We start from the raw sequence: 26,721 nt of genomic DNA on the forward strand, positions 1-26,721 counted from the left end.
AGAGGTGGAAAAACATGAAGCCGTAAACAGACAAAGGTTTTCACGCTTGAGTTTCTGTATGATGCTTGGTCAGGGCCACTTTTGAGACAATTTATGGGCCACAAATTTGGCTATTCTCGGAAGCACTGAGTAGAAGACTAAGATATTCATGTGAGTTGTGACAGACTTTGCTGGTTTTGATTAACCTGGATTCTTCTGTAAATAGTTTCTTATTATTTCTGTATTATAGTATTCATGACATGAAAAATAATAAATGTTGAGTGCATACTTATATGTATTTACTAGTGCCTTGAACAAAGTTTCTATTTTAATAATCAAAAGGGAAGACGCAGGATAAATTTTCCAATAAAGATTAGTTATCTATAAAGTTAATTGATATTAGATATTTTGAATTTACGTAGATATTTTTTATTAAATTTATTACAAATATTTTAATAATATTACTTTAGAATCAAGTATGAGCTGAATGTTTGATATAGATGTCATTTCCTCACTTTTCAATGGCAATTTTTTTTTTCTCAAACTGTAATAATTGAGATTGTTAATTTGTTGATTGAGAGTTTATGCAAGTAGTTTGAAAAATTCAAGTTAAAAAAAAGTGCTTTAGAACAAGTGTTGGATTAAAATTTGGACCTACATTACAGTTCTGCAAAATTCCAAAACGAAAGTGTGATTGCAAGACCTTATTTCGTGCTTAAATATATGTAGACACGACAAATAATTTTGGGAGAAGGTTAAGGAGATTAAACCATAAATAATTTTGGGAGGTAGTAAAGAGAACAAAAACACAAGAATGAGTTATGATACAACATGTACTTATAGTATGTGTATCATTGTCCCTTAGTCACATACAGGACGGTATAAATCGTTAGTCAAACACTTTCACAAACTATCCTTGAGATTGAGCGACCAGGAAACGAGATCGAAAGATAACAAACAAGGAGATTAGTTCTATTGTTGAGTCATTAAGATAAAAGTGCGATTACCACCAATTGGAACGTAATTAGGCCAGTACTAAATAAAAGACGCACTCTGAAATATATAATATAGGTTTTGGATAAAAAGATAAGTGATTGCATTTACTAAAGTATTTAATATTTGAACTTTCAAAACTCGAATTAACTTTTGACACTAGAACATATTCTATAGGTATCTTTCGAACGATATTAGACGAACGACTACAACAAATTTGAAGGGAATGAATGTTTGGATCTTTTGGATAATTACATAGACTTTGGACGTTGGCCTCGTCCCTACACTTTGAAACAATATGTTTAACCTTTTAAGTTATAACTTAATGTTTGTTATAGGTTTGTTTCAACATAATAATATAAACTTTATTTTCAAGATAAATATAAGCAACATAGTAAAGAAACCTAACAACATAACATAAAATTAAAATGCACGAGACTATTCAGAAGTTAAACATTGAATTCTTGACAAAAAGTGAGGAGAAGACACTTGAAGAAAAGATTGAGTAATCGATGAAAAATCATGAGCAATAGAGTGAACTCATGTATCACTACTGCATAATGAGCTTTTCACAATGGTTAAAATAACCCTTTGATAGAAGATTATCCCTTGATCCTATAGAAGAAGAACTTGAGAAAGAATGATTGCACTTCAAAGGACTTGTAATAAGGTCAAGGATTAAAAAGTTGGAAGAATAAATCTCGACGAAGCTCATGATGTTCAATGAAGATTGAAATTAAAGAGACATAAAGATCATGACTTGGAGCAAAATTATACAATAGTTTAGGGAATTAAAAATATTTGTAATATTTTCTTAATTGCAAACAATTTGTTGCTGTTTTTTTTTTAATTTTCAAGTTATTTTTGGGCCTACTATCTTTGGGCTTTCTTTTAGGATTTTGGCCGTATAAAAAAAATACAATATTTTCAAACCCAACTTAGATTGAACCTATTATTGACCGAATTGAACTGCGAATTATGACCCATTTTCATAGCTCTAATTGTATTTGACAAAGTTCATAAAAAAACCCTAAGATCCTTTTCATTAAAAAAGTAACTGAAGATATATAATTTATGTTTTACTATCTCGTATCTTAGAAGATATATAATTTTGTAATTGAAATATTTATGAATAGAAAAGTAAAACCAAGGTTTAAGGACTTGGAATCTTTTCTTGCTGAAAACGCTTTTGAATAAAGATATTTTGACACACATTTTTTAAAAAAATTCATTTGACACGGTCCGTTCCACTTCTTTTTAACATTTATTGAAGATAAAAGAGTAATTTTGGAAGAAAAAGGTGAAAAGTAGTGTGTCATTTGAATGTTTTTGTCACGTAGATGTGTCATTGTACCATTGCCCAACGCTTTTATATAAGTCTCATTTTTATTCTTTTATCCTTCATTTGTTCTTTGGTTTAGAATCTGAACTCTAGAACATTTATCATTTAAATACAAATATTATGACACTATCCACATATATGTATAATAACAAAAGAAGTAATTAACACAGTTAATGAATAATTACTATAATAATTACTACATTTTAAAATTAATTTAATAAGAGACTTCGCCAAAAAAGAGTTATCAAAATTATAAAAGAGTATATTTTGTTATAATTTTTATAAAATCTCCATTGTTCTTGCATAGGTTAAAAGATGAAGAGAGATATATGTGAATAGAAACTTTAACACTTAAAGTTAAGTTAGTAAAGTCACTAAATAAGAGAAAATATGTAAATAAAATTAGTATACAAACCATGAAATTATTTATGACTTTTTTTTTATGTTGGTTTAAAGAATGAGCTTATATTTAATCTAAGTTTCATTAATATATATATATATATATATATATATATATATATATATATATATATTAATGATCATTTACGGTAAAAAATATTTGTGAATAATTATGGATATCCAAAATTCATTAGTAAATATTGTGTTTTATTTTTCTTCTTCCTTATCCTTTGCTTCCTTCTCCTTTGCTACTTTCGGGCTCTTTTTTTTCTTCCTATTCATGCTGGTTGTGTTGCTTTCGACTCCACTTTTTTCTTTTTCTCTTTTTTATTTTATTCATTTCAAATTAATTTATAATAAATATTAAATAGGATTTGCCAAAAAATTTGATACTTGAATAATAAAAATTTTAAATTATCGAAAAAGTTTATAAACAAATTATTAGCATTAGAAACATATATTTTCATGATAATAAAATTTTTAATTTATCAATGAATTTTATTAACAAATTTTACCCATTAATCCATTACCAACTTATATATTTTTATTAGTAACTAATTTTTGAAAATTTATCAATGTAGTTTGTCGATAAATTTTATTTTATAGACATATTGTTTTCTCTTGATAATTTAATAATTTCATGTTTAGGTGCCTATTATAATGATAGTAATAGTATTAATTTAATTGTATACGCAGTACATGTGATCTTATCAAGGATTTTTTTCTATATTATTGACAATTTTAATTCCTGATAAATATATTTCTTTTTCTACCGTTGGAAATTAGAAAAATCATCGTTAACAAAAAAATTTGGCAATTTTATTCGTAACTGCTGTTACTTGCGCGGGTTTTTCAAAAATCTTCGTCACTTATGGGGATTCATGTAATTGTTCAAAACCACCTATACTTTTTGGATTTGAGTCATTTTTTGATGTTCATGGTCAAAGTACAAAGAGTAATCTAAGTGCGGTTATTATTAAGAAACAAATCAGAGCAATCTAAAGATGTAGCAGTTGTTAAGAAACAACCAAAAACAGTATTTTAAGTTAAAAAAGGACTCATTTGATACATTTTTTTATAACTTAAGGACCAAAGATTTAAATTTTAAAAAACGGCAACTAAAGTGAACATCCGCTTATAACTTAGGGACAAAAAAAGGTTTAAACATTTTTTTATTTATGATTCAAATGATTTGATTAATTTGGTTAACATGAAATATGTTTAATAATAAATAAACCGGAATAATCTCAAACCAAAAGTAATTATTATTATATAAAATAAACTGTAAATGTTAAAAATATAATTAATTTATCAATTTAAGAAATAATATATGTTCAGTCTTACAAATTAAAAATAAACATATTCTAAATTAGAAATTAAAAAGTAAACATGTTATGTTAGGAATAACAATGATCATGATACTTTTACAACATAAATATTATCATTATCTTTATTTTATTTATCTGTAATGTCAATAAAGATACTTAAAATGAAAATATTTGAAAAATAAGAACATTTTTAATCAATAAGTTGTTCATAAAAACAAAAACACAAGTAAATATTAGTAAAATATATATATACTTAAATTTATAATTTTAAATAAGATGGAGAAGTTAAAGATGATCTATTATGACAATGATCATTGATTTCAAAAATTTTAAATGAATAAAGATCTAAACTTATATCACGAACTCGTCCATAATGTTCTTAACTTCCGAAAGAAATAGTTAATAAATCTGAATTTGATATTTCTTTTATTTGAAAAGATGTTGTTATAGATGAAACAATATAGTTTGACACGCCATACAAAAAAGACGTTCATTTGACACGATGTTTAATAATATAATAATGTAATTATGATTTTAAATTAAAAAAATTTAATTATAATTAAAATATTATTATTTACGCTTGTTATATAAATGTTTTTGTCCGTATTCCCGTGTCAAAGTACCATAGCTCGTTATAGATTCATAGTTTTCAATTTTTTTCTACATACAACATTTAATAGGATAGTGAAACACAATATAAGGAAATAAATACCAAGCCATGCCAAAAAAAAACAAATTCAAAGAATGGAAGGAAATATATGCAATGTTCAAAGGGATGAAAATGCATATGTATAGCTGAAAATGTGCAACTAAGATCTAATCTTTTTAGATTCACAAAGCCAGATGCAGATATGTGAACTTGACATGATTTTATGCAATGTTGTATACTAAAGTTAATTGAATGAAGATGGAACAATTTTAAGAAATCTAGAATCATGAAATTAAATGGAGGATGATGGTCAATCAGAAAAAAGAATGCTTAGAAATCAAAACTATGGTTAGACTAATCTAGAATTTGTGTTTATCACTTATTAATGCAAAGAAAATGAGAAAAAAAGAACCTAAATAGCTAACTGGAAATGCAGAGTTTGTACTCAATCCTAATGAATGCAATTGAAATTGAAGATGCAAGGGACAATGAACCTAAGACTTGAAGATAAAATGCAATGTAAAGAAAATACTTCGAAACAAATTTAAATGCCTAATGAAACAAACAAATCTTAAAACAACCTAGTAAAGATGCAACTGAAATTCACATTTTCAAGCTGGCAGAAAATTGAAACTAGGAATCTAAATAATTATAAAGTACAACTTAAAAGAACAAAATAGAAAAGAGTTTTCCAAAGAATGAACCAAACAAAAAGTAAAATCTGATTTAGCAATGTGAATACCTTGAATTCATCCATCTCCATTTCAAAAAGACATCTTTGTAATCATTTGTAATATATGTTAATTAATGATGTCAATTTGGGAAAAGTTGTTTATATACACTATAAAACTATAACCTCAATCTTAATATAGATAAAATTAAAAAAGTTTTAAGTTAGGTAATGTGATAAGAAGAAGAATCACCTTTATATAATTTACCTAACATTACTAATTACATATCACTTTCTTTTTATAAAATTATACATACAATTTATTTACTCGAAAGGACCCCTTATTCTTCTATTAAAAAAAATAGAAAATTGCTTAAATTGGAAATAGACAATTCCATTCAAGTACTATTTTTTCTATTTCCATACAGATAACTGAATCTAGACCATGTAAGCCTTCATCATACGAAATTCGCTTACTTCAACTTCCAACCTCACAAATCAAACTTCACTTAATAATAATAATAATAATAATAATAATAATAATAATAATAATAATAATAATAATATATCATTATATAAAATATATGCAGTTTCCTAACTATTTTAATTTCATTTTAAATAAATTCAAAGACTAAAAATATTGTTTGATTTAATAAAACATGTAAATATACAATTTCTCTGTACAATTTCTTCACTTAAGAATAACCAACCGCCTTACACTCTGTTCTTTCAAATACACAACAAATTATTTTTTATTTTTTATAACTATTATAATATACACATTTTGTACGTTATAATCTTCGTAGGTTATAATAACTATCAGTGTTATTTTTCGCTCAATCTCAATCTTATATACACTTTCTAAAACATTCCATTTCACATTACAAATTATCCACTATTTATTATATAACTATCATTATTCTTTTAATATGAAATACAAAAATATTTTTTTCAACAATAATAATAATAACGATATTTCATATTATAACACATATAAGGATGATTTATTTTCTTAAGGAGGTTGAACCATTTTATTTATTTTGTTTTATCAACATATTTTCTTTCATGTCTCAAGTTTCATTTTTATTTTATAATGACTTTAAAGTTTTTTATTCTCTTACATCTCATTTTTCTTTTCTTTCTTTAACGGATCACTTAAAAAATAATTTTTTAAATTAGAAAACAACACAAAATAAATAAATAAACATTAATATATGAACTCCATAAAAGAAAATAAAGTAAAAGACATGATAAAACCAAAACTAATAGTAATAGAATATTATTTGAACCATCGTGTTTCCTTACAGAAAAACCAAAAACGAACACCAATAACCATCGAACTCCATTATTAAACTAACATAAACTCTCCGTTCCACCGTCATAACAGAGCCTCCTACTCCATTTGCAACCACTTCATTCACCGACAAAGAATGCTTCAGTTTCGGTTAAAACCCGTAAGGGCTTTCGCAGCGAAGCCGTCACCGTTGGTGGCTTTCGTCACGGTAATCGTCATTGGAGTGGTGGGATTTTATTCCCTGCATTTCCCTTTCCGTTCCGCCACTTCCCTCGACGCATCGCGCTTCGGCCACGTGTTCCTCTCGTCCTCCTCCAACGCCACGATCTCCAACTACCTGCGGGCGCTCACCCTGCACCCTCACCTCGCGGGAACGAAACCCGCCTCCCTAACCGCGCGCTACGTGCTCAACCACTTCACTGCCCTCGGGCTCCGAACCAGCACCGCTAAGCACCGCGTGCTATTGTCCTACCCGCTGCGCTCCTCTCTCTCGGCGCATTTTGGTGACGGTTCGAGTTTGGAGTTTCAGTTGGGGGAGGGAGAGGGGGACGGGGAGGTGGTGGCGCCGTACCACGCGTACTCGCCGTCGGGGTCGGCGTGGGCTGCGGCGGTGTTCGTGAACTACGGGCGGGAGGAGGACTTCCGGTTGCTGGCGGCGGCGGGGGTGAAGGTGGCGGGGTGCGTTGCGGTGGCCAGGAGCGACGGGGGATTGGGGCGTGGGGCGGTGGTGGAGGCGGCGGAGAGGCATGGTGCGGCGGCAGTGATGGTGTTCAGGGAGGGGGACACGTGGCCCCGAGGTTTTGAGAGGGGATACGTGATGAGAGGGGGGATTGGGGACCCGCTGAGTCCTGGGTGGGGTGGGGTGGATGGCGGCGAGAGTTTGGGTTTGGATGATAGTGAGGTTTTGAGAAGGTTTCCTAAAATTCCATCCATGCCTTTGTCTTTTGAGGCTGCTGAGAGGATCTTGGCCTCTCTTGGTGGAGCTCCTCTGCCGTTGGATTGGAGGGGTACCCTAAAGTCCTCCAAGGTTACGAATGTTGGTCCTGGCCCCACCATCCTCAATTTCACTTATGAGGTAATTTTCTTTCACTTCTTCATATTTTTGTCCATGCATGCATGTATAAATAAGAATTTTTATAGTATCAATCTCTAAAGTTAACTCGGACGAATTTATGTTTCTAAACCTTGATTTCTGAGTTAACTTGAAAGTAAACTTGTATTTTAAGTAAATTCGGTAGAATTGATTGTAAAATGGATAAGTTTATGTAGAATCGTGAGTTTGGAACAATTTTACTAGCTTGAAATAGGAAAAGAAAAACAAGTTCATTTGGTACTTAAGGTTTCATGACCTGATTGACACTATCTCTTATGCCCCTTCCATCTCTCTCCATGGGCATCTCGTTTGCTATCACCTCGCCTCTTTCAGGTCGTCTTCGCCTGCGCTCAATCACACTCCATTCGTGATTCATTCGAGTTCTGCTCATTCTTTGTTCCTGATTAGCCATCGTGCTTATGTCATGCTCGTCATTCCGCCTCCTAGTCTTGCCACCTTCTCGCATTATGTCTTGAGTGTTGTTTTTTTTTTTAACATAGCCTCTTCTAGTGTTTTGGTTTTTAATAGGTAAATGAAATTGTTTTTCTCAACAATAAACCCTAAGTCTTCACAGTTCTCTTTTGTAAATGTTTAATGAAAAAACTTATAACATTATGTCTCGAAATGCATCAAAATTAATTATATTAATCCAAGTATTTATGTTTTATAATATTTCTATGAAAAATATATTTATAAATTTTATTTATTTCAAATTATATAATTTTGTAGGCTTATTTGAATTAGGATATTATTCATATAATGTTTCTTCATTTGAAATAAACTCTTACATGTTTACGAGTCAAGTTTGCGAATCAAGTTTACTTGACTCTCATAAGTTTACATAAACTCTTGAATTTGACAATGTTAGTCAAAGTATGCTCATTTCTACATTTATACCTATTATGAATTCTGATTGATTAATAGTGTAAAGTTATCGCGTATCCATGATGCACCAAAAGTGAATTTATTTTTTACTAGTAAGTATTTAATACTCCGATTTTCGAGATGTTACGGTGCAAAAGTTTTTTTTCACAAAAATTCTTTAAGACCATCAAACTTTATTTGATTAAATCGTGGAAGCAAAACATAATTATAAACGTTGTATGAAATTCTAGAATATCGTTTTTACGTAAAAATACCAAGTCTGAAAAGTTTTATACATAACAAGTAATCAACCTTGATATAAAGATTCCAACTCTCGTCAGCTACTTCGATCTAGCCTTTATCTGCAATGCCATCTACTCCCGTATAGATACATTCATCGTAGGTGGAAACCACAACCACAATATGCAAGAGTGAACAACCAGAAATATCATAGCATACAAAATATCATATTCATATTAAATACAGAATAATATAACCATACAACATATTCCATGACAACATTTCCATCACCGTCAATTCATTCGTGACCCAATGTCGTTTCCTTCTACTATGTCGTCATAAGATGTTATCACTAACAGGAAACCTGTTCCCAAAAGGGCAATTCGAGTTGTCTTCCATCGTGATTTCCCACCTATCTCTCTGATTTCTGAAGGAGTTACGAGTAAAAATTTCGTTTAGGCACACCCACCACCATACTCACACGAGCCGAAGTAATTTTGGGCGAGACATCCACCTCCCCATGCAGAGAGAAGTGACACTCCAATCACTATCTCTAAACAAGAGTCCAACATATTATTATCGTAGCACAGTACAAAAATTCATCAATGACTGACGATAGTACAAGAAAATAACATAAATTCATGTTTATATCACAATTCTATACACATTCTCATTATCATGCATTCTCCCACAAATCATAAGATTTATCTCACCATTATCAAAATATACACAGTCTCAACAATATAGGTTGTCCACCAATTATAAAGCTTATAACACAATCTCAATACCTCTGATGCATAGTCTCAATAATAAACATTCTCAATCCACCATTCTCTTTACTTTCATACATGATCTCAACTAGTTACACCACTCAACACCAAGATAATGATTTAATACGAACACTCCCAGAAATAGGAAAATTCGTGTGTACCCATAGTTAAAATGACACCCATTCAGTCATTAAATCCAAGGAACCAAACTCCTTCTCTACCTCCGAGCAATTCACGCCACTCATCTTTTTCTAAAGTAATAATTATTATAAAAATAAAGAAATTTACCATATATATTGATAGTTGTATGTACGATTTTCTCTGAAAGTCTTTTATAGTCAACTAACTAAAATCACTCTATATAATTTTTAAGACAACTATGATAAAAGTGAACTCTTTTATCATACCCAACCAGTTTTGATTAGATGTGTATTCTAACTAAATTCTCGTTTGCATTATTAAGAAAAAGAGATCAACTTACATATATTGTCAACTTAAAATTTTTCTTTAATATGTAACAGAAAACACATAATATTTAGATGTGGTAGAATAGTCAAATTCACTAATTATTTGTCTAAAACAAATTGACCTTGTATTTAAATTAAAATACAATAGAGAAAATATACAGTGAAATGTTTAGTTATTTTTTGAAGTTCAGGTTTTTGGCCAAGTGTAATGTGCCTCTTGGTAAACATTAACCAAAAGCTTAGCCTTTCTAAACATCCTGGATATGGTATCCAATTTATTGTTCGTGTGTGTTGTTGGTATGTTTTTGATTATGACAGCATATCGAGTTTTTTTTGATGTTCATCTTAACAACTACTAAACATTAATGTAGTACAAGAATATTTAACTAAGCTGTATGTTTTCTGTGCATGTTTTGAGTCTGGCTTATTTGGTTTTTCAGGGAGAAATGAAAATGGCTACCATTGAAAACGTTTTTGCCATTATCAAGGGACGGGAAGAATCTGATCGCTATGTTCTGCTCGGGAACCATAGAGATGCATGGACATATGGTGCTGTTGACCCCAACAGTGGGTCAGCTGCCCTACTTGACATTGCTCGTAGATATGCTATTCTATTGCGTATGGGGTGGACTCCACGGAGGACCATCGTTCTATGCAGTTGGGATGCAGAAGAATTTGGAATGGTAGGTAGCTCCACTAATCTTGAGTTCATCATGGTTAACCACTTTCATTATGTCGCCACACGATTTTCATAAATGGCAACTCAATGAATATGGACAGATGTGGTGAAAGTGAAACTCTACTTCCATTTGTCTTATTTACCTAACTTTGTTGCCACTATCTTGAGTTAGAGTCTTTGATAAGATTTTTGCTTTAAAAGTAAATGTATAGTTTGTGCTTTTTATCTTGATCAATTTTCTTTATTTCAATGATGGTGTCACTTCCAGTAATGTGCTCTCTAAATCAAGTTTATCTGTTTCTGTAGATAGGATCCACAGAGTGGGTTGAACAAAACCTTGTTAATCTTGGTTCCAAAGCTGTAGCATACCTTAATGTAGACTGTGCTGTTCAAGGGCCTGGCTTATTTGCTGGATCAACTCCTCAGCTAGATGATCTCCTTCTCGATATCATCAAAGAGGTATTTGAAGTAATTATACATGCATATGCAAATCTGCATGGGGTAGTGTGATAGGTTCCTAATATAGTGTTTTAAACACAGTTGATCATGGTATTTGATTAATGCTTTACATCAAGTTTCATGTCTGTTTATTTCAGGTCAAGGATCCTGACTCTGATGAGGGTACAACGATATATCAGAATTGGGCAGCTGGTGGTGGAAAATCTAATGTAGGACTAACTTCTTGGCTGTCTAGATGCCTTTAGAGTTTTGATAGATTCATATGTATTGTTTTCCCTTTTTCCTGCCAATGTTTTTATTTAGGAATCTAATTTTAAATTGAAAAAAAAATCTTTCAGCATTAATTGATGGTGATGAAAAACCATATATTTGCTGCTTACCATTTTTATCTTGGTTGATTGCAGATTCAAAGGCTGAGTAGAGTTGATTCTGATTTTGTTCCATTTGTGCAACATGCAGGGGTTCCATCTATTGATATGTATTATGGAAAAGGTACCACCTCATTGATATGGACTAAAAGAGTTCCATATGATTTGAGAAAAAGTCATGTCAAAATGTATCACATACTCATGCATTATGTGTTGAATAATGTTATGTCTTTTCTCTAGATTATCCTGTTTATCACACTGCTTTCGACTCCTACAACTGGATGACAGAGTTTGGAGATCCATTCTTTCTGCGCCATGTAGCTGGTTTGATTTCTTGTTTAATACCCCTCTTAGCAGAAACTTTAAAATTATAATTTTATTGACGAATCATGTGTCAGTCATGAGATGATATATTTTTTAACCGACTTAAAGTTGAGATAGAATCTTTAAAAAACATGCTAATGTACCTCTAAAAGTCTATACACACCAATAAACAAAATATCTCATTAACGGATCTTTTATCTCAAATTAGTTTTTGTCTACATCTAATTTCTCTAGTTATATTATAATTTTTTTTGTCTTCCCTGATATAAAACGGTTTGGTCAGGTCGTGAAGCTTTAAATAAACATGAACCATTAAATATCGATTTCATACTCTGATTTCGGTTTAATGAAGATTAATCACATAGTAGCAGCTATTCAACAGACAATGAATACAATATACTTGAGAACAAAATTATTGTAATTCATTTCAAACAAGTTCAACATAAAAAGAATCATATGGGATCATCTAAATGTTGATAAAGATGAAAAGAAAACATGTTCACCACCTAAAAAAATTATTCAACAAAAAGTAATCTTGAATCATGGTTTACCATATCCAGTATCCAAATCACATCGATACAAGATTAAAAGTATATGTGAGAAAGAATAAAGACGAAAAGCAGAGAGTGTCAATTAGTAGTTAGTTAGAGGAATTGGGGGAGTATAGATAAAGAGTTGGTTATAGGGGGGACTATTCTATATTCTTTGTCTGTTGAGTTTACTTGAATTCATCTAATGGAGGGAGGTTAGGCTTCCTTGAGTGTAATCTGTACATTGTATTCTTCAATTCATTGAATAACACGAGTTATTCACTGAGTTTGGGTCTACTCTTTGAGAATCAGGGGCTTTATTGACTTCTTGACTAAAGAAGTCCATCAAGTTTGGTCTGACTTGTTGGATCACAATCGAAGGAGAGACATGTTGAAGAGCAAGGTGAGTGCCTTGGAAGGACGATTCGATGCCATGGAAGCGACAATGGAGGAATTCCGACCCAAGATGTGAGGGATGACTCGAGACGTGGGTTGCATCCTTGGGAGAAAAGGAGGGAACCGGGGAGGAGTTTTGAAGGCAGTCGTGATTTCGTTAATGGAGGTCGGGAGAGAGATGAGGAGGAATCGAAGGACGAATCGGAAGAGGAGCGTGGTGAAGTTCAGAGAAGCTGGATGAAAAAACTGGAATTACCCACTTTTGAAGGCACCAATCCCATGGGGTGAATTGCTAGGGCGGAGAAGTTTTTCGAATTGTAGAACGTGACAGAAAAGGAGAAGATGAAGTTGGTTTACATATGCATGGAAGGGGGAGCAAATTACTGATTATGCTTTTGACGGAAGAAAATCAAGAACCCAACCTGGGCGACACTAATGGAGGCAATGGTCAGAAGGTTTGGAGGTAAGTATCGGGGAACGATCTTTGGAAAATTGGTAGCAGGTGCGACAGAAAGGGACGGTGGAGAAATATGTACAAGAGTTCAAACTTTTGGTGGCTCAAGCAATGAGATGACGATGGAAGAACAACTTCTTGGGTATTTCTTTGTGGGATTACACGAAGGACTCAGGGATCTCATCAGGCCTCACGATCCGCGCGATTTGTTAACTACGATGGAGAGGGCTCGAGATGTGGAGCAAGTGGGGCTCGTGTCGAGGATGACTGGTGGTGGAGTGGCTTCTAAGGGAGGATTGACATAGAGGCGATATATGGCCAATACGGGCATAGTAGCGAGGACGGAAACATTTAGTGAGCCATCAAACGGACATGGGAGTGTAGGTGGAGGTCTTGGACAAAAGAAAAAATGAATTTCAAGGACCGCCAGTCCCAAAGTAGAACTCAGGAGGTGGAGGGCAAAATCGGGGAGTGGGTACGCTACCATACTAGAAGCAGCTTATTTTTCCAAGTTGGATCTCAAATCGAGGTACCAGCAGATAAGGATGAAGGAAAATGATATTCTCAAGACAACTTTTAAGATATGATGAATTTACTATTGAGGCCACTTTTTAAGGAGAGTATGTTGGTCTTCTTTGATGATATTTTGATATACAAAAAGTCGTGGGAAGATCATGAGTAACACCTTAGACAAGTTTTGGAAGTGCTAGGCCAACATAAGTTGTTTGCTAACAGGAAGAAGTGTGACTTTGGCAAGAGGCAGATTTGGTATCTATGGCATATGATTTCAGAACTGGGTGGAGATGGATGGAGGTAAAGTGTTCGCAATGACAGAGTGGTCATCACCCAATTGCATTAAAGAGTTGAGAGGTTTTTTTGGACTTACCTTATAGGAGGTCCGTAAGGAATTATGGAAAGATAGCGAGACCCCTCACGGATCTCTTGAAGAAGGGGAAGTTTGAGTGGACAACAGTAGGAGAGGATGCCATACAAGCCCTTAAGAAGGCAATGACCACTGCCCCTGTTATGGTTTTACCAGATTTTTCACAACCCTTTCAAGTTGAATATGATGCTTTGGGGAAGGGAATATAGGTTGCTTTCTCGTAATGTTTATTGGGTAAGTCGGTTTATGAGAAGGAACTGATGGCACTAGTGTTGGCCATTCAACATTATCGTCCCTATTTGTTGAGAAAACGATTTAGTGTTTATACAAACCAGAAGAGCTTGAAGTATTTGTTGGAGCAGTGTATAACGACACAAAATCAGCAAAACTGCTTGGCAAAACTGCTTGGCAAAACTATATATATTACAGGATGGAAGCTTTGAATCAAGTGGTTGACGTGTTGTCTAGGAAAGGAGAAGAAGGGGACAACACTTTATTGTTCATAACCAGACCCTATTGGCCCGATTTCCAGGAATTAATAGAGGAAGTAGAGAAAGATGATGGGTTGAAAAAGATAGTGGAAGAAGTAAAGAAGGACCGTGATTCACACCTTGCTTATATGTTGGAGAATGAGAGGCTACATTATAAGGGAAGGTTGGTGCTTTTAGCGAAGTCAAAGTGGATATCGAGGATTCTAGCAAAATTCTATAATACTACTATAAGGGGTTATTCGGGGGTGCCCAGGCTTTTCACTGGATAGGCATGAAGAAGAGGGTGAAAGACTACATAGCTTCCTGCTTGGTCTGTCAACAACATAAATACATGGCATTATCTCCACAGGGACTCTTGCACCCATTGCCTATTCCTAAGGCAAGTTTGGAAGAAGTGAGTATGGATTTTGTGGTCAAACTGCCAAAATCTAAGGGGTTTGAAACGATAATGGTGGTGGTGGATTGGCTGAGTAAGTATCGGCATTTCATACCCATAAAACATCCTTATATAGCCAGGATAATTGCAGAAGTTTTCGTAAAAGAGATGGTACGTTTGCATGGGATACCAATGTCAATTGTTAGTGATAGGGATCCACCTCTATCAGTATATTTTGGAAGGAGCATTTTAGAATAAAGGCTACCCAATTAAGAATGAGTAAAGCCTACCACCCGGAGACAGATGGTCAGACGAAGGTTTTGAATAGGATACTTGAGACTTATTTGAGGTGTTTTTGTTCAGTATAGCCCTAAGGGCACCAGTTATCAAGGGGCACTAGTTATCAAGGGGCTTTTAAGTGCACTCCATTTGAAATGGTTTATAGAAGGTTGCCACCTGCTTTAACAAGGTTTATGCCAGGAGAAAAATTGGTGAAAGCAGTGGCATAGGATTTGCAAACGTGGGATGAAGCTATCAAGCAACTGCAACATCATTTAACTAGAGCCCAGGATCAGATGGCGCAGTATCCAAACAGGAAGAGGAGGGAGTCTAGTATAAAAGACGGGGATTGGGTCTTTCTTAAGATTAGACCCTATAGGCAAGTATTTATGCCTACCAAGTTGCATCCCAAATTGTCTGCTCAATATTAGGTCCTTTTTTGGTTGAAAAACAAATAGGACTAGTGACTTTTAAATTGTAGTTGTCAACAATACACCTGGTGTTTCATGTTTCACAATTAAAAATAGCTACGGTGGAAGGGGAGTTGTTGCAGGTGGAAGTTCCACTGTACATACCTTTAAGAGTACTACAAAGGAGAAACAAGAACCAACAAGGAGAGGAGACATCTCAGATTTTGGTTCAGTGGCAAAAGGGATGAATGGAAGGAGCTAACTGGGAAGAGAAGATGTACATCAGGCAATTGTTTATTGATTTCAACCTTAAGGACCAGGTTGTTGAAGAAGGGAGGTATTGATAGAGGATTAAATGTATACGTGAGAAAGAATAAAGGTGGAAAGCAAAAAGTGTCAGTTAGCAGTTAGTTAGAGGAATTGAAGGAGTATAAATAAAGAGTTGTAAGGGGGGAAACTATTTTATATTCTTTGTTTGTTGAGTTTACTGGAATTCATTCAGTGGAGGGATGTTAGGCTTCCTTTAGTGCAATTTGTACATTGTATTCTTCAATTTATTGAAAAACACGAGGCAATTCACTGAATTTAGATCTGCTCTTTGAGAATAAGAGGCTTTATTGACTTCTTGACTAAAGAAGTTAGTCAACATTCTTCAAATCCTTCTTTTACTTTGACCAAATCTCTTCTTTTTATTTCAAGATTTATCTCTGCTTTAGTCATCTTTGTTTTCAAAATCTTTGCTTGCATCTTGAAAATAGCCAGATTGTTCTCCAAAATAACTTTTTCATATTTAAGGTAAGTCAACATGAGCTTTCAACCATCGCAGATCAAATCCAAAGCTCTGAACTTCTTCCCATTTGGAGATGAAGGCAAGCATCATCGTCCATGTCTCTGACCTTTTTAATCCTAGAAAAAAAAAGAACTTTACCCAATGTTGTAAGAGAGCATTGAGTAAAACTTTGAGTTTTCTATTCTTGCTCTCGAGAAGGGAAGGATATCGGGAACAAAATTCATTCAATAGAGGAGTAAAGTCTTCCTATAACTCCAGTTGGTTTATGAAGCCCAAGGCTAAACTCCCACTATAATGAAAATACAAGCTTGTGGATTCTTCATATATGATCAAGAAGACAACAGAAGAAAAAAGAAGAATCAGAAAGAAAATAGAAACGTGTTAAATAAACTTAAATTTAAAAAAGGTTAAAATTGTAATTTTGGTTTATTGATTTGTTAGTTTTAGGAGATATTTTTTTGTTGGGCATTGATAGATTCAAATATACATTTTCAGTTGGTTAGTATTTATATTTTTGTACGGCTACACTATTAGTTGTTTTTATTTTGTTTTTGTACAACAATTTTAATAACCTTATTAAATTAATGAAAGGTAGCACACGTAGAAATATACCTTTGTGCGTGAGAGATTTTTAACAAAGTGGTATCAAAGTTTTATGTTCTGAGTATCGAGAGAGAAAAGAAGACGAGAGAGGAGAGTCAAAGAGTGCTTTTTTTTTTGTGAGAGAGATGACAAAGGTTGTCAATGGTATGAGTGTGACATAATTGTCGAGAAAACCCAATTGTGATAATTAGTGCCTACAGATGAATGCGTTATTAAGATCCTAAGACATTTGAGATATGGTGAAAGACTGGTATGTTGAACCTTTTCACAACAAGAACTTCCTCAACCTGAATTTTCATATCTAAGGCAGGTTCAACATGAGGTTTCAGCCATTGCAGATCAAATCCAAAGCTCTGAAATTCTTCCTATATAGTTTGGAGATGATGATAAGCATCATCGTCCATGTCTCTAACCTTTTTGGTCTTTAGAAAAAAAAAAAGAACTTTACCCAATGCCGTGAAAGACCATTGAGTAAAGCTTTGAGTTTTCCTCTTCTTGCTCTCAAGAAGGGAGGGATATCGGGAACAAACATCATTCAATAGAGGAATAAAGTCTTCCTGCAACTCTAGTTAGTTTATGAAGCCAGATGTTGAACTCCCACTATAATGAAAATACAAGTTTGAGGATTTTTCAGATATGATCAAGAAGACAACATTAGAAAAAAGAAGAATAAAAAAGAAAAGAGAAACGTGTTAAACAAACTTAAATTTAAAAGAGTTAAAAGTGTAATTTTGGTTTATTGATTTTGTTATTAAATTAATGAAATGTACACACAGAAATATACCTTTGTGCGTGAGAGATTTTTAATAAAGTGGTATCAGAGCTTTATGCGTTGAATACTGAGAGAGAAAAGAAGAGGAGAAAGAGGAGAGTCAAATAATGCTTGAATTTTTGTGAAAGGAATAGGTTGTTAATGGTATGAGTGTACCATAATTGTCGAGAAAAACCAATTATGATAATTGGTGTCTACAGATGAAGGCGTTATTGAGATCCCAAGACATTTGGGATATCGTGGAAAATGGGTACATTGAACTTGATAAAGCCAAATATCAGAATGTGACAACCTTTTTGAAGAAAACACGTGCAAGAGATAAGTCAACATTGTGTTTTCTCTATAATGCAATAATTGAGTTAAGATTTGAAAAAATAACGAATTGGCAAGGGAAGCTTGGGAGACAGGTATGTTGAACTTGATGAAGATGAACATCAGATGGTGACAACCCTATTGAAGAAAACACATGCAAAAGATGAGTTAGCATTGTGTTTTCTCTACAATGCAGTAGATGAATTGAGATTTGAAAATATAATGAATGTTGCATCGACAAAGGAAGCCTGAGAGATATTGGATGTTGCGTATAAAGGTGACAACCACAACTCAAAGGAGAGTTTGAACAGTTGAAAATAGGGCCCAAAGAACATATAACAGAGTACATGACTCGGGTGGAGAAGGTGGCCAACCAACTCGGCATGAATGGAGAACAAATGCCATTTAGTCAAGTTATGGGAAAATTTTTGAGATCACTTACAAAAGATTTCGAAAGTATCATGTGTGCCATCAAAGAATCGAAAGACTTGTTCGTTCTCATAGTGGATGAACTTGTTGGGTCATTGGAAGCCCACAAATAAAGGAGGGGTTTGGATGAACGGTTGAATTCTCGATCAAGCACTACAAGCACAATTTAACTCGAATGAAACTCAAATTACTGAGAGTCAAGGTCTTGGAGGTAGAGGACGAGGAAGCAAGGATGAGGTGGATGTGGCCGCGGTAATTTTAAGAATGAGAGTGAAAAACAAACTGGTTAGAATTGGCATGACTGAAGACAAGGGAAAGACCGAGGAGATTGGTCAAGAGTGGAGTGTTTTAAGTGTGGCAAACATGGTCATTATGTAAACAAATGTAGATCGAGGAAGTGCTACAATTGTGGTAAATCCGGTCACATTACTAAATTTTGTTGAACTAAGAAGAAAAATGAGAAACCTTCTTACGGAAGAAGTAGATGAAGAAGAGTGTGGAATCTCTTTGATGGCAAAGAGCTCAGGTGCAATGGACATGGAGAGCTCAGTCCCAATAATGAATGAAGTTATCTCGGTAAATGGTGCGACAGATGTAGAGAAGGCAAATGTGGAAAAGGAACTCAAATAAAAAGATGAAGAGATTCAGCAGATATGGAGGCTTCTAGATGAAGTTAATGAAATCATGAATAAACATAGGGTTGAGCTTGAGGAGCTGAAGAAGGAGGCTCTTGAAAAGGAAATATCTAGTGCTCTTAAACCAGACGAAAAGGAAGATGAAGATGTTGAGAAGAACCCAGGTATGAGAAGCTCGGATATTGAGAAGTCAGACAATCTGATGAGTAAAATTTCGGACAAGACTAAGAAGTCGGCCAAGATTGTTGAGAATGTGAACAAAAGATCGATAATATAATTTTGTAAGTTTGCACTCTCTGTTATTTAATTAATGAATGATAATACAAACTTATAACATGAAAATGAAACTGAAATATAACCAATCCACTAATTTCACGCAGGAAACGTGGGTTGAAATAACTACTACGCTAAAAAATAGCTCTATCCCTAAATGCTTGGTCAGTAATTGACCTTTTATTTAAAAACTAGAAACTGCAATTTAAAACACAATAAACATTTACCAACATTCCCTCCCTTAAACTAAATGTTGAAGAACAATTTAGTTTACTTCAGATGCTTCAATCACACCTAACATGTTCCTGAGTTTTAGGAATCGCTCTAGCTTTAAAGGCTTAGTCATTGTATCAGCTATCTGATTTTGTGTTGCAATGACTTAGTTCAATACTTCCATCTTTAACAAGATTTCTTAGAAAGTGAAACCTTATATCTATATGTTTACTTCTTCCATGGAGGACATGATTTTTGGACAATTGGATAGCTGAATTATTATCACATAAAACCAAAACTTTATTCTAATTTTTGAAACCGAGAGTCTCCATAATTCTCTTAATCCAAATACTTTGACAAGCACAGGAAGCAGTTGCTATGTACTCAGCTTTAGTTATAGATAATTTTACCACTGGTTGTTTTTTTGATGACCAAGAAACAGCTCCAGGCCCTAGGAAAAATACAAATCTAGATGTACTCTTCCTATCATTTACATCTCCTGCAAAGTCACTGTCTATATAGCCTATTATGCTAGTACTATCCTCTTTCTTGTAGTAAATTCCAAATTCTGTAGTGCCTTTTAAATATCTTAGTATTCTTTTAGCAGCTAGCCAATGATTCTTTGTAGGATTAGTCATAAATCTGTTAATTAAACTTACTCCATACATTAGATTTGGTCTTGTAGCAGTCAAGTACATGACACATCCAACTACTTGTTTGAATAGAGTAACATCCACTTTGGTTCCTGTTTGATTTCTTGACAGTTTTGTTCTTGGTACAATAGGATTCTTCACTGTATTGCACTCCTTCATACCAAACCTTGATAATACATCTTGAACATATTTCCTTTGACACACAAAAATTCCATGTGTATGCTGCAGATTTTCTATTCCAAGGAAATATCTCAATCTTCCTAAGTTTGACATATCAACTTTTGACATCATTGAATTTCTAAAATCATCACACATGCTCTCATCATTTCCAATGTATACTAAATCATCTACATATAAGCTCATAATTAAAATGTTACCTCCCTTTGATTTTGTAAACAATGTGTGTTAAAAAAAACACCTTTCAAAGTCATTACTCATGAAGTATGTCTCTATCTCGTTGTACTAGGCTCTGGGTGCTTGTTTGAGTCCATAAAGAGCCTTTCATAACTTGTATACCTTGCCATCTTCACCTTTTTTCTCAAAACCAGCGGGTTGCTGCACAAATATTTCCTCCTTGAGATCCCCATGCAAAAATGCACTCTTCACATCTAACTGGAAAATAGTCCAGCCATATTGAGTTGTTGTTCAAAGAATGATTCGTATGGTATCCATCTTGGCCACTGGTGCAAATACTTCTTTGTAGTCTATCCCATATTGTTATGCATACCCCTTAGCCAGCAACCTAGCTTTGAATTTGTCAATTTCTCCATTTTCTTTGAGTTTGGTTTTAAATATCCATTTGACTCCGATTGGTTTGACTCTTGTTGACATATCTATTAAATCCCATGTTTTGTTTTTTTCTATGGCCTCATCTCTCTCTCCATTGCATTTCTCCAAGTTTTGCTTTTGATAGCTTCTTCAAATGTCACTAGGTCATCTTCTATCACCACCATTGCTTCTTTACTATCTTCATCTGAGAGGCCTTCTCCCTTTTCATAATTGACCATCCAAATTGGTTCTCTTCTACATCTTCTAACCCTTTCTTCAACTGAAGTATCAGTATGTGGAAGATGAGACTTATTGTGATCAATGTTAATTTCAACATTGCCTTCATTTAAATTTTCTACTGCTTACTGCCTTGAAGAATTTGCTCCATTCTGTTTAGTTTGCTCTTCGATGTCACTATATATCCCGTGTTGTATTTTCACCCAAATCCAAAACAATGTGTTGACTATTTTTATCATGTTGCTTCCAATCCTAACCTTTTTCTTCTTCAAATATAACATCTTTACTGATAATGATCTTTTGACTGACTGGGTTAAACAATTTATAAGCCTTGGACTCCTTACTCACTCCAAGAAGAACACATCTTTTACTTTTTTTCATCCAACTTAACTCTCTGTTGATCTGGTGTGTGTACATGAGCTATACACCTAAATACTCGAAAATAAGTAACAAAAGGCTTTATTCCACTCCAAGCCTCGTCAAGAGTTTTATCTTGTACTGTAGTTGTGGGGCTCCTATTAAGAATATGAATACACCATCTTATTGGTTCTGGCCAAAATATTTTGGGAACATGTCTTCCTATAAGCATTCACCGAACCATATTCATGATAGTTATGTTATTCCTTTCAACAACTCCATTTTGCTGAGGAGTATAAACTGCTGTCAACTGCCTTTGTATGCCATGATTCTTACAAAAATCATTAAAAATCTTATAGTTGAATTCACCTCCTCTATTTGTCCGCAAGCAAAGAATGTTTTCTCTAGCTTCCTTTTTCACCATTGCTTTGAAACTTTTAAACAAAGAAAAAGTTTTTGCCTTCTCGCTTAAAAAATACACCCAAGTCTTACGAGACATATCATTAATAAAACTTAAGAAATATTTCTTATTGCTGCTGGATGAAGGTCGAATAGGACCGTATAGATTTGCATGAACTAGCTGTAATTTTTTTAATGCTCTCCATAAGCTCCTCTTTGACATAGCATTTCGATGTTTTTTTCCAACAAGGCAGTGTGTGCACAAATCTTGAGGTGTAGTGATAGATGGCAGCCCGTTCACCATTTGTTTTGAAACAAGAAATTTTAAGCCAACATAACTTAAATGTCCCATTCGATTGTGCCACAGTTGAGAATTTTGTTCTAGAGTGGCCTGGGAACATGTAGTATTTGTTGAAGTCACAATAGCTATAAACACAAACATTCTGTTACTGCTCATGTTAACCTCCATAATCTGCCATCTTTCAGGATGTACAATAATACACTTGTTGTATTGGATATTTATAGACAATCCCTTCTCTCGAAGTTGTCCTAAACTCAATAAATTATTTTTGAGTTCAGGAACATAATAGACATTTGATATCATTATGGGACATTACTCACCACCAGCCGTACACTGCCTTTCCCCATGACAGTAATGTGTGTATCATTGCCTAGCTTTACTTTGTGTCGGAAGTCTTCATCTAATTGTGTGAACCAACTTTTATTACCACTCATGTGGCTACCACATCCAGAGTCTAAAAACCACTCATTGTTCTTCCCCCACCCTTAAACTCTATGGATGCCATTAACAAGATCTCATCCTCTTGTTCCATCTTGTTGTCAACTTCAGCATAATTTTCCTTCTTCTACACTAAGGACATTCATACTGAAAATGTCCTAGTTTATGACATTTGAAGCATTCAACTTTTACTTTTTTGAATGATTGTCTTCCTTTACCTTTTCCTCGAAACTAACTTCTTCTTCTTCCTCTGCCTCTCTCACTTTTCTGATATGTCACAGCCTGCATCACCTGCTCTTCATATATAGTTAACATCATTCGTTGTTCATGAACGAGAAGACTACTTTGAAGTTCATCAATTGTCATGGCTTCTATGTTGTTGGATTCTTCAATAGAACATATTACATAATTAAATTTCATTGTCATTGACCACAAAAGTTTTGCAATAATAACATTTTCTTGCATATTTTCACTGTATGCTTTCATGCTTTTAGCAATCTTCAAAGTTCGGGCAAAGTATGAATTCACAGATTCTCCATCCTTCATTTGTAGGAGCTCAAAATCTGTGTAGAGCTTGTAATTGTGTACGTTTTATCCGGGTTAACCCTTGAAATTTCTGCTTCATTGAATCCCATATATCTTTGGATGTCTCATCATTGAGAATAGTGCCCAGAATTTCTCTATCAATTGCTTGGTATAGATAATTCTTTATCTACAAGTCCTTCAATTTTTGCTCCTCCATTAATTTAGTTTCAACTTTTGTTGCATTGGTAGAAACATCCGTAACACCATATTCCACCAAATACCAAAGCTCCTTGGACCTAAGAAAATTTTCTATCAACTTTGCCCAATGATCGTAGTGGCCATCAAATTTGGAAATTGATGGCTGCACATACTTGTTTAAATTTGCCATGTTTCAACTTTTCTAATAACTCACATTCACGGTTTGCACTCTACTCTTATCTTGATTCAGACGCCTTCTAGGTTTACTCACACCCAATGTAGTCAGACTTTTCTGGTTCAAGCCCATGTGAAAGAGCTCTGATACCAAATGTGAACAGAAGATTGATAATATAATTTTGTAAGTCTGCACTCTCTGTTATTTAATTAATGAATGATAATACAAACTTATAATATGAAAATTAATTTGAAATATAACCAATCCACTTATTCACGCAGGAAACGTGGGCTGAAATAATTACTTGGCTAAAAAATAGCTATATTCCTAAAAAATAGTTCTATCCCTAAATGCTTGGTTTGACCTTTTATTTACAAACTAGAAACTACAATTTAAAACACGATAAATATTTATCAAGAAAGAAATCGTCTAAAGTCAGAAATAAGTTGATTGAAGTTATAGAGAATTCAGGCATAACAAAATCAGTCAAAATATTAAAGAGGTCAACTAAGATAAAAGATATGAACGCCATAAGAAAAAAAAAATCAAATATGATTGAAAGAAGCAAATCTAGTGTAGGATGATGCACCTGGAAAATTAAATAAAGGACGAAAAAGATTTAAGTTTATGGAGAAGTTTTGTTAAATAAAGGGTTGAAAGTTTAATTTTGGTTTATTGATTTTTTTTAGTTTCAAGATAATATTTTTTGTTGGGCATTGATAAATTTTAGTTCGTTAGTTTTTATATTTTTGTAGAACTATTTTAATAGTATTGTAGGTAACACCCATTTTACCGATAGTAATATATTGGAGTCTTGGAGTTAAAGTTGAATTATACGCTTTATGCCCTAACTCTGTTTGTAGGATGCTAAAACTGATAGAAGGAATAAGTGTATTTTATATTGGGTTGTTTGTTAATACAGACGAAATTAACTTCTATTTTTCCAAATAATTATTAAGCAGTATAACTGATAATATACATGATTACTTATTATATTATATTGCATTATTTTATTCTATTAAAATTTAATTATTACAGTAATGTTTAGCATTTTAAATATTTTAAATTAAAAATATTGTTTAGGAAATCTAAATTTTAAAATAAACATAAATTAAATTCATTGAAAAGAAGAAAAAAAATGCTGAAGAGAGTAAAGAACTTAAAAATCACCACAAAACAAATAAATAAAATAGTTATATATAAATTAACTGGTTTTTTTTCTTGTTTAATACCCCTCGTAGCAAAAACTTTAAATTATAATTATATTGGCGAATCCATGTGTCAGTCATATATATCTTATCTGTTCTGTGCTGTATCAGTCAGTGGAATTTGGGGGCTACTAGCACTTCGTCTTGCTGATGATTCCATTATACCTTTCAATTATGTGTCTTATGCGGATCAGTTACAGGTATGCATTATCTTCATAAGTATTTTGATTAACTTTTTCTAAGTACTATCTTTTGATATTATAAATAGTTATACTTAAAAAAGAGAATAATTTTATTATTTTCAGGATAATTACATTCTTCTTATCTTTGTAACAATTTAATCTTCTAGAAAAAAAAAATAAAAATACAAAATAATTTAGAAAATCATACATATATTTTCTCTAATTAAAAAAATTTTATAAATATTTTTTTAATCAAAATTTTTTTATAGATATTTTATCTGATTATAAAAGTTTTCATGAATACTAAAATTGTTTTTACAACTTGAACCCACGACAAGGATCACTCTAATCTTTTGAGCTAGGCTCACTTGACCATCAAATCATAATGACTTAGTGAAGCATAGGACTTGAGAAATCACTAAATTTTTTTATTTTATACCTATCTTAATTTTATAAATTTGATTTGTAAGGTTTTTATCTAATTATATATTATAATTTGATTTTATCTTTACTAGAAATAATTATTTTTTTAAAGAAAGAATAGAGTGCTAATATTTGGCTGATAGGCAAAGAGGGTAAGATGTGGGGTGAATTGAAAGAAGTTTTATGAATTTTAACATTGAACTTCTATGTCTTCTATCAATTGCAAAACATTATAGTATCATTATTGATTACATAACCTTCCACCACTTTGGATAGGTGTACAATGACATATTGAGCAACTTGTTAGACAAGCAAATTTCTCTACATCCACTAACTGCGTCGATTCAAGAATTTGCTTCTGCTGCCAAAGAAGCTAATGAGGAATCAAAGGTAAAAAGGAAAGTGCAATGGGTTGTAGTGTATTAGCATTACTTGTGATTTAAATTTGACATAATTACTCTTACTTATCATGCCTTCTTCTACTTGTCTTTATGTAATGCAGAAACTGAGACTGCAAGAAAACAAAGATGATTTTGTGGATATGAAGATACGAGCATTGAATGATAGATTAATGCTTACGGAAAAAGGTTTCTTAGATGTTGACGGGCTTCCAGGAAGAAAATGGTTCAAGCATCTTGTGAGTGTGTTTGCCTTCAATGTGCACTTTAAACTCTTTTTGTGCTAATTGTATGTTAAAACTGTCATATGATAAATTGCTAATTTGTGTCATTACATTACATTACTGCACAGGTTTTTGGGCCTACCAGAGACCATGAAAGCAAGTTGGATTTCTTCCCTGGAATCGCTGACTCTATGTCTGAGATGTTTAAAATGAGTGAAAAAGAAAGGCTGGCAGCAATTCAACATGAGCTTTGGAGGGTGGTTAGAGCTATTCAAAGAGCTGCTTCAGCACTAAGAGGAGATTTGGCCTAAAATTAGTGGAAAAGATGGAAATATTTCTCTTAGTTGTACTGGAAATCAGTTTCTATTATTGTTTCTTTGATGAGAATTCAATTTTGTAGTTTTTACTATTATTATGTGGAATCGTTTTTACTGGTTTACCTTTCCTTTAAATATTTGTCAAGAAATTACT

General features: G+C 33.3%; 1 protein-coding gene across 2 annotated transcripts; it reads left to right on the plus strand.

Moving 5' to 3' along the window:
* Positions 1-6,641: 6,641 nt before the first annotated feature.
* Positions 6,642-26,702, plus strand: LOC106772721 (probable glutamate carboxypeptidase AMP1). Of its 2 annotated transcripts, none has more exons than XR_002669043.1 (10): positions 6,642-7,729; positions 10,529-10,771; positions 11,074-11,226; positions 11,364-11,435; positions 11,631-11,718; positions 11,835-11,918; positions 23,470-23,501; positions 23,891-23,998; positions 25,135-25,223; positions 25,905-25,931. XR_002669043.1 is itself a non-coding variant. In XM_014659288.2 (10 exons), the coding sequence occupies exons 1-10, from the start codon at positions 6,791-6,793 to the stop codon at positions 26,559-26,561; spliced, it is 2,100 nt and encodes a 699-aa protein (XP_014514774.1). In that variant the 5' UTR covers positions 6,645-6,790; the 3' UTR covers positions 26,562-26,702. The 2 variants fall into 2 exon arrangements, 1 of the variants encoding a protein (XP_014514774.1); XM_014659288.2 differs by lacking the exons at positions 23,470-23,501; positions 23,891-23,998 and adding exons at positions 26,131-26,265; positions 26,379-26,702 and having other exon boundaries at positions 6,645-7,729; positions 25,905-26,018.
* Positions 26,703-26,721: the final 19 nt, after the last annotated feature.

This window comes from Vigna radiata, chromosome 8 (assembly GCF_000741045.1).
Source record: "Vigna radiata var. radiata cultivar VC1973A chromosome 8, Vradiata_ver6, whole genome shotgun sequence".
Taxonomy (NCBI): domain Eukaryota; kingdom Viridiplantae; phylum Streptophyta; class Magnoliopsida; order Fabales; family Fabaceae; genus Vigna; species Vigna radiata.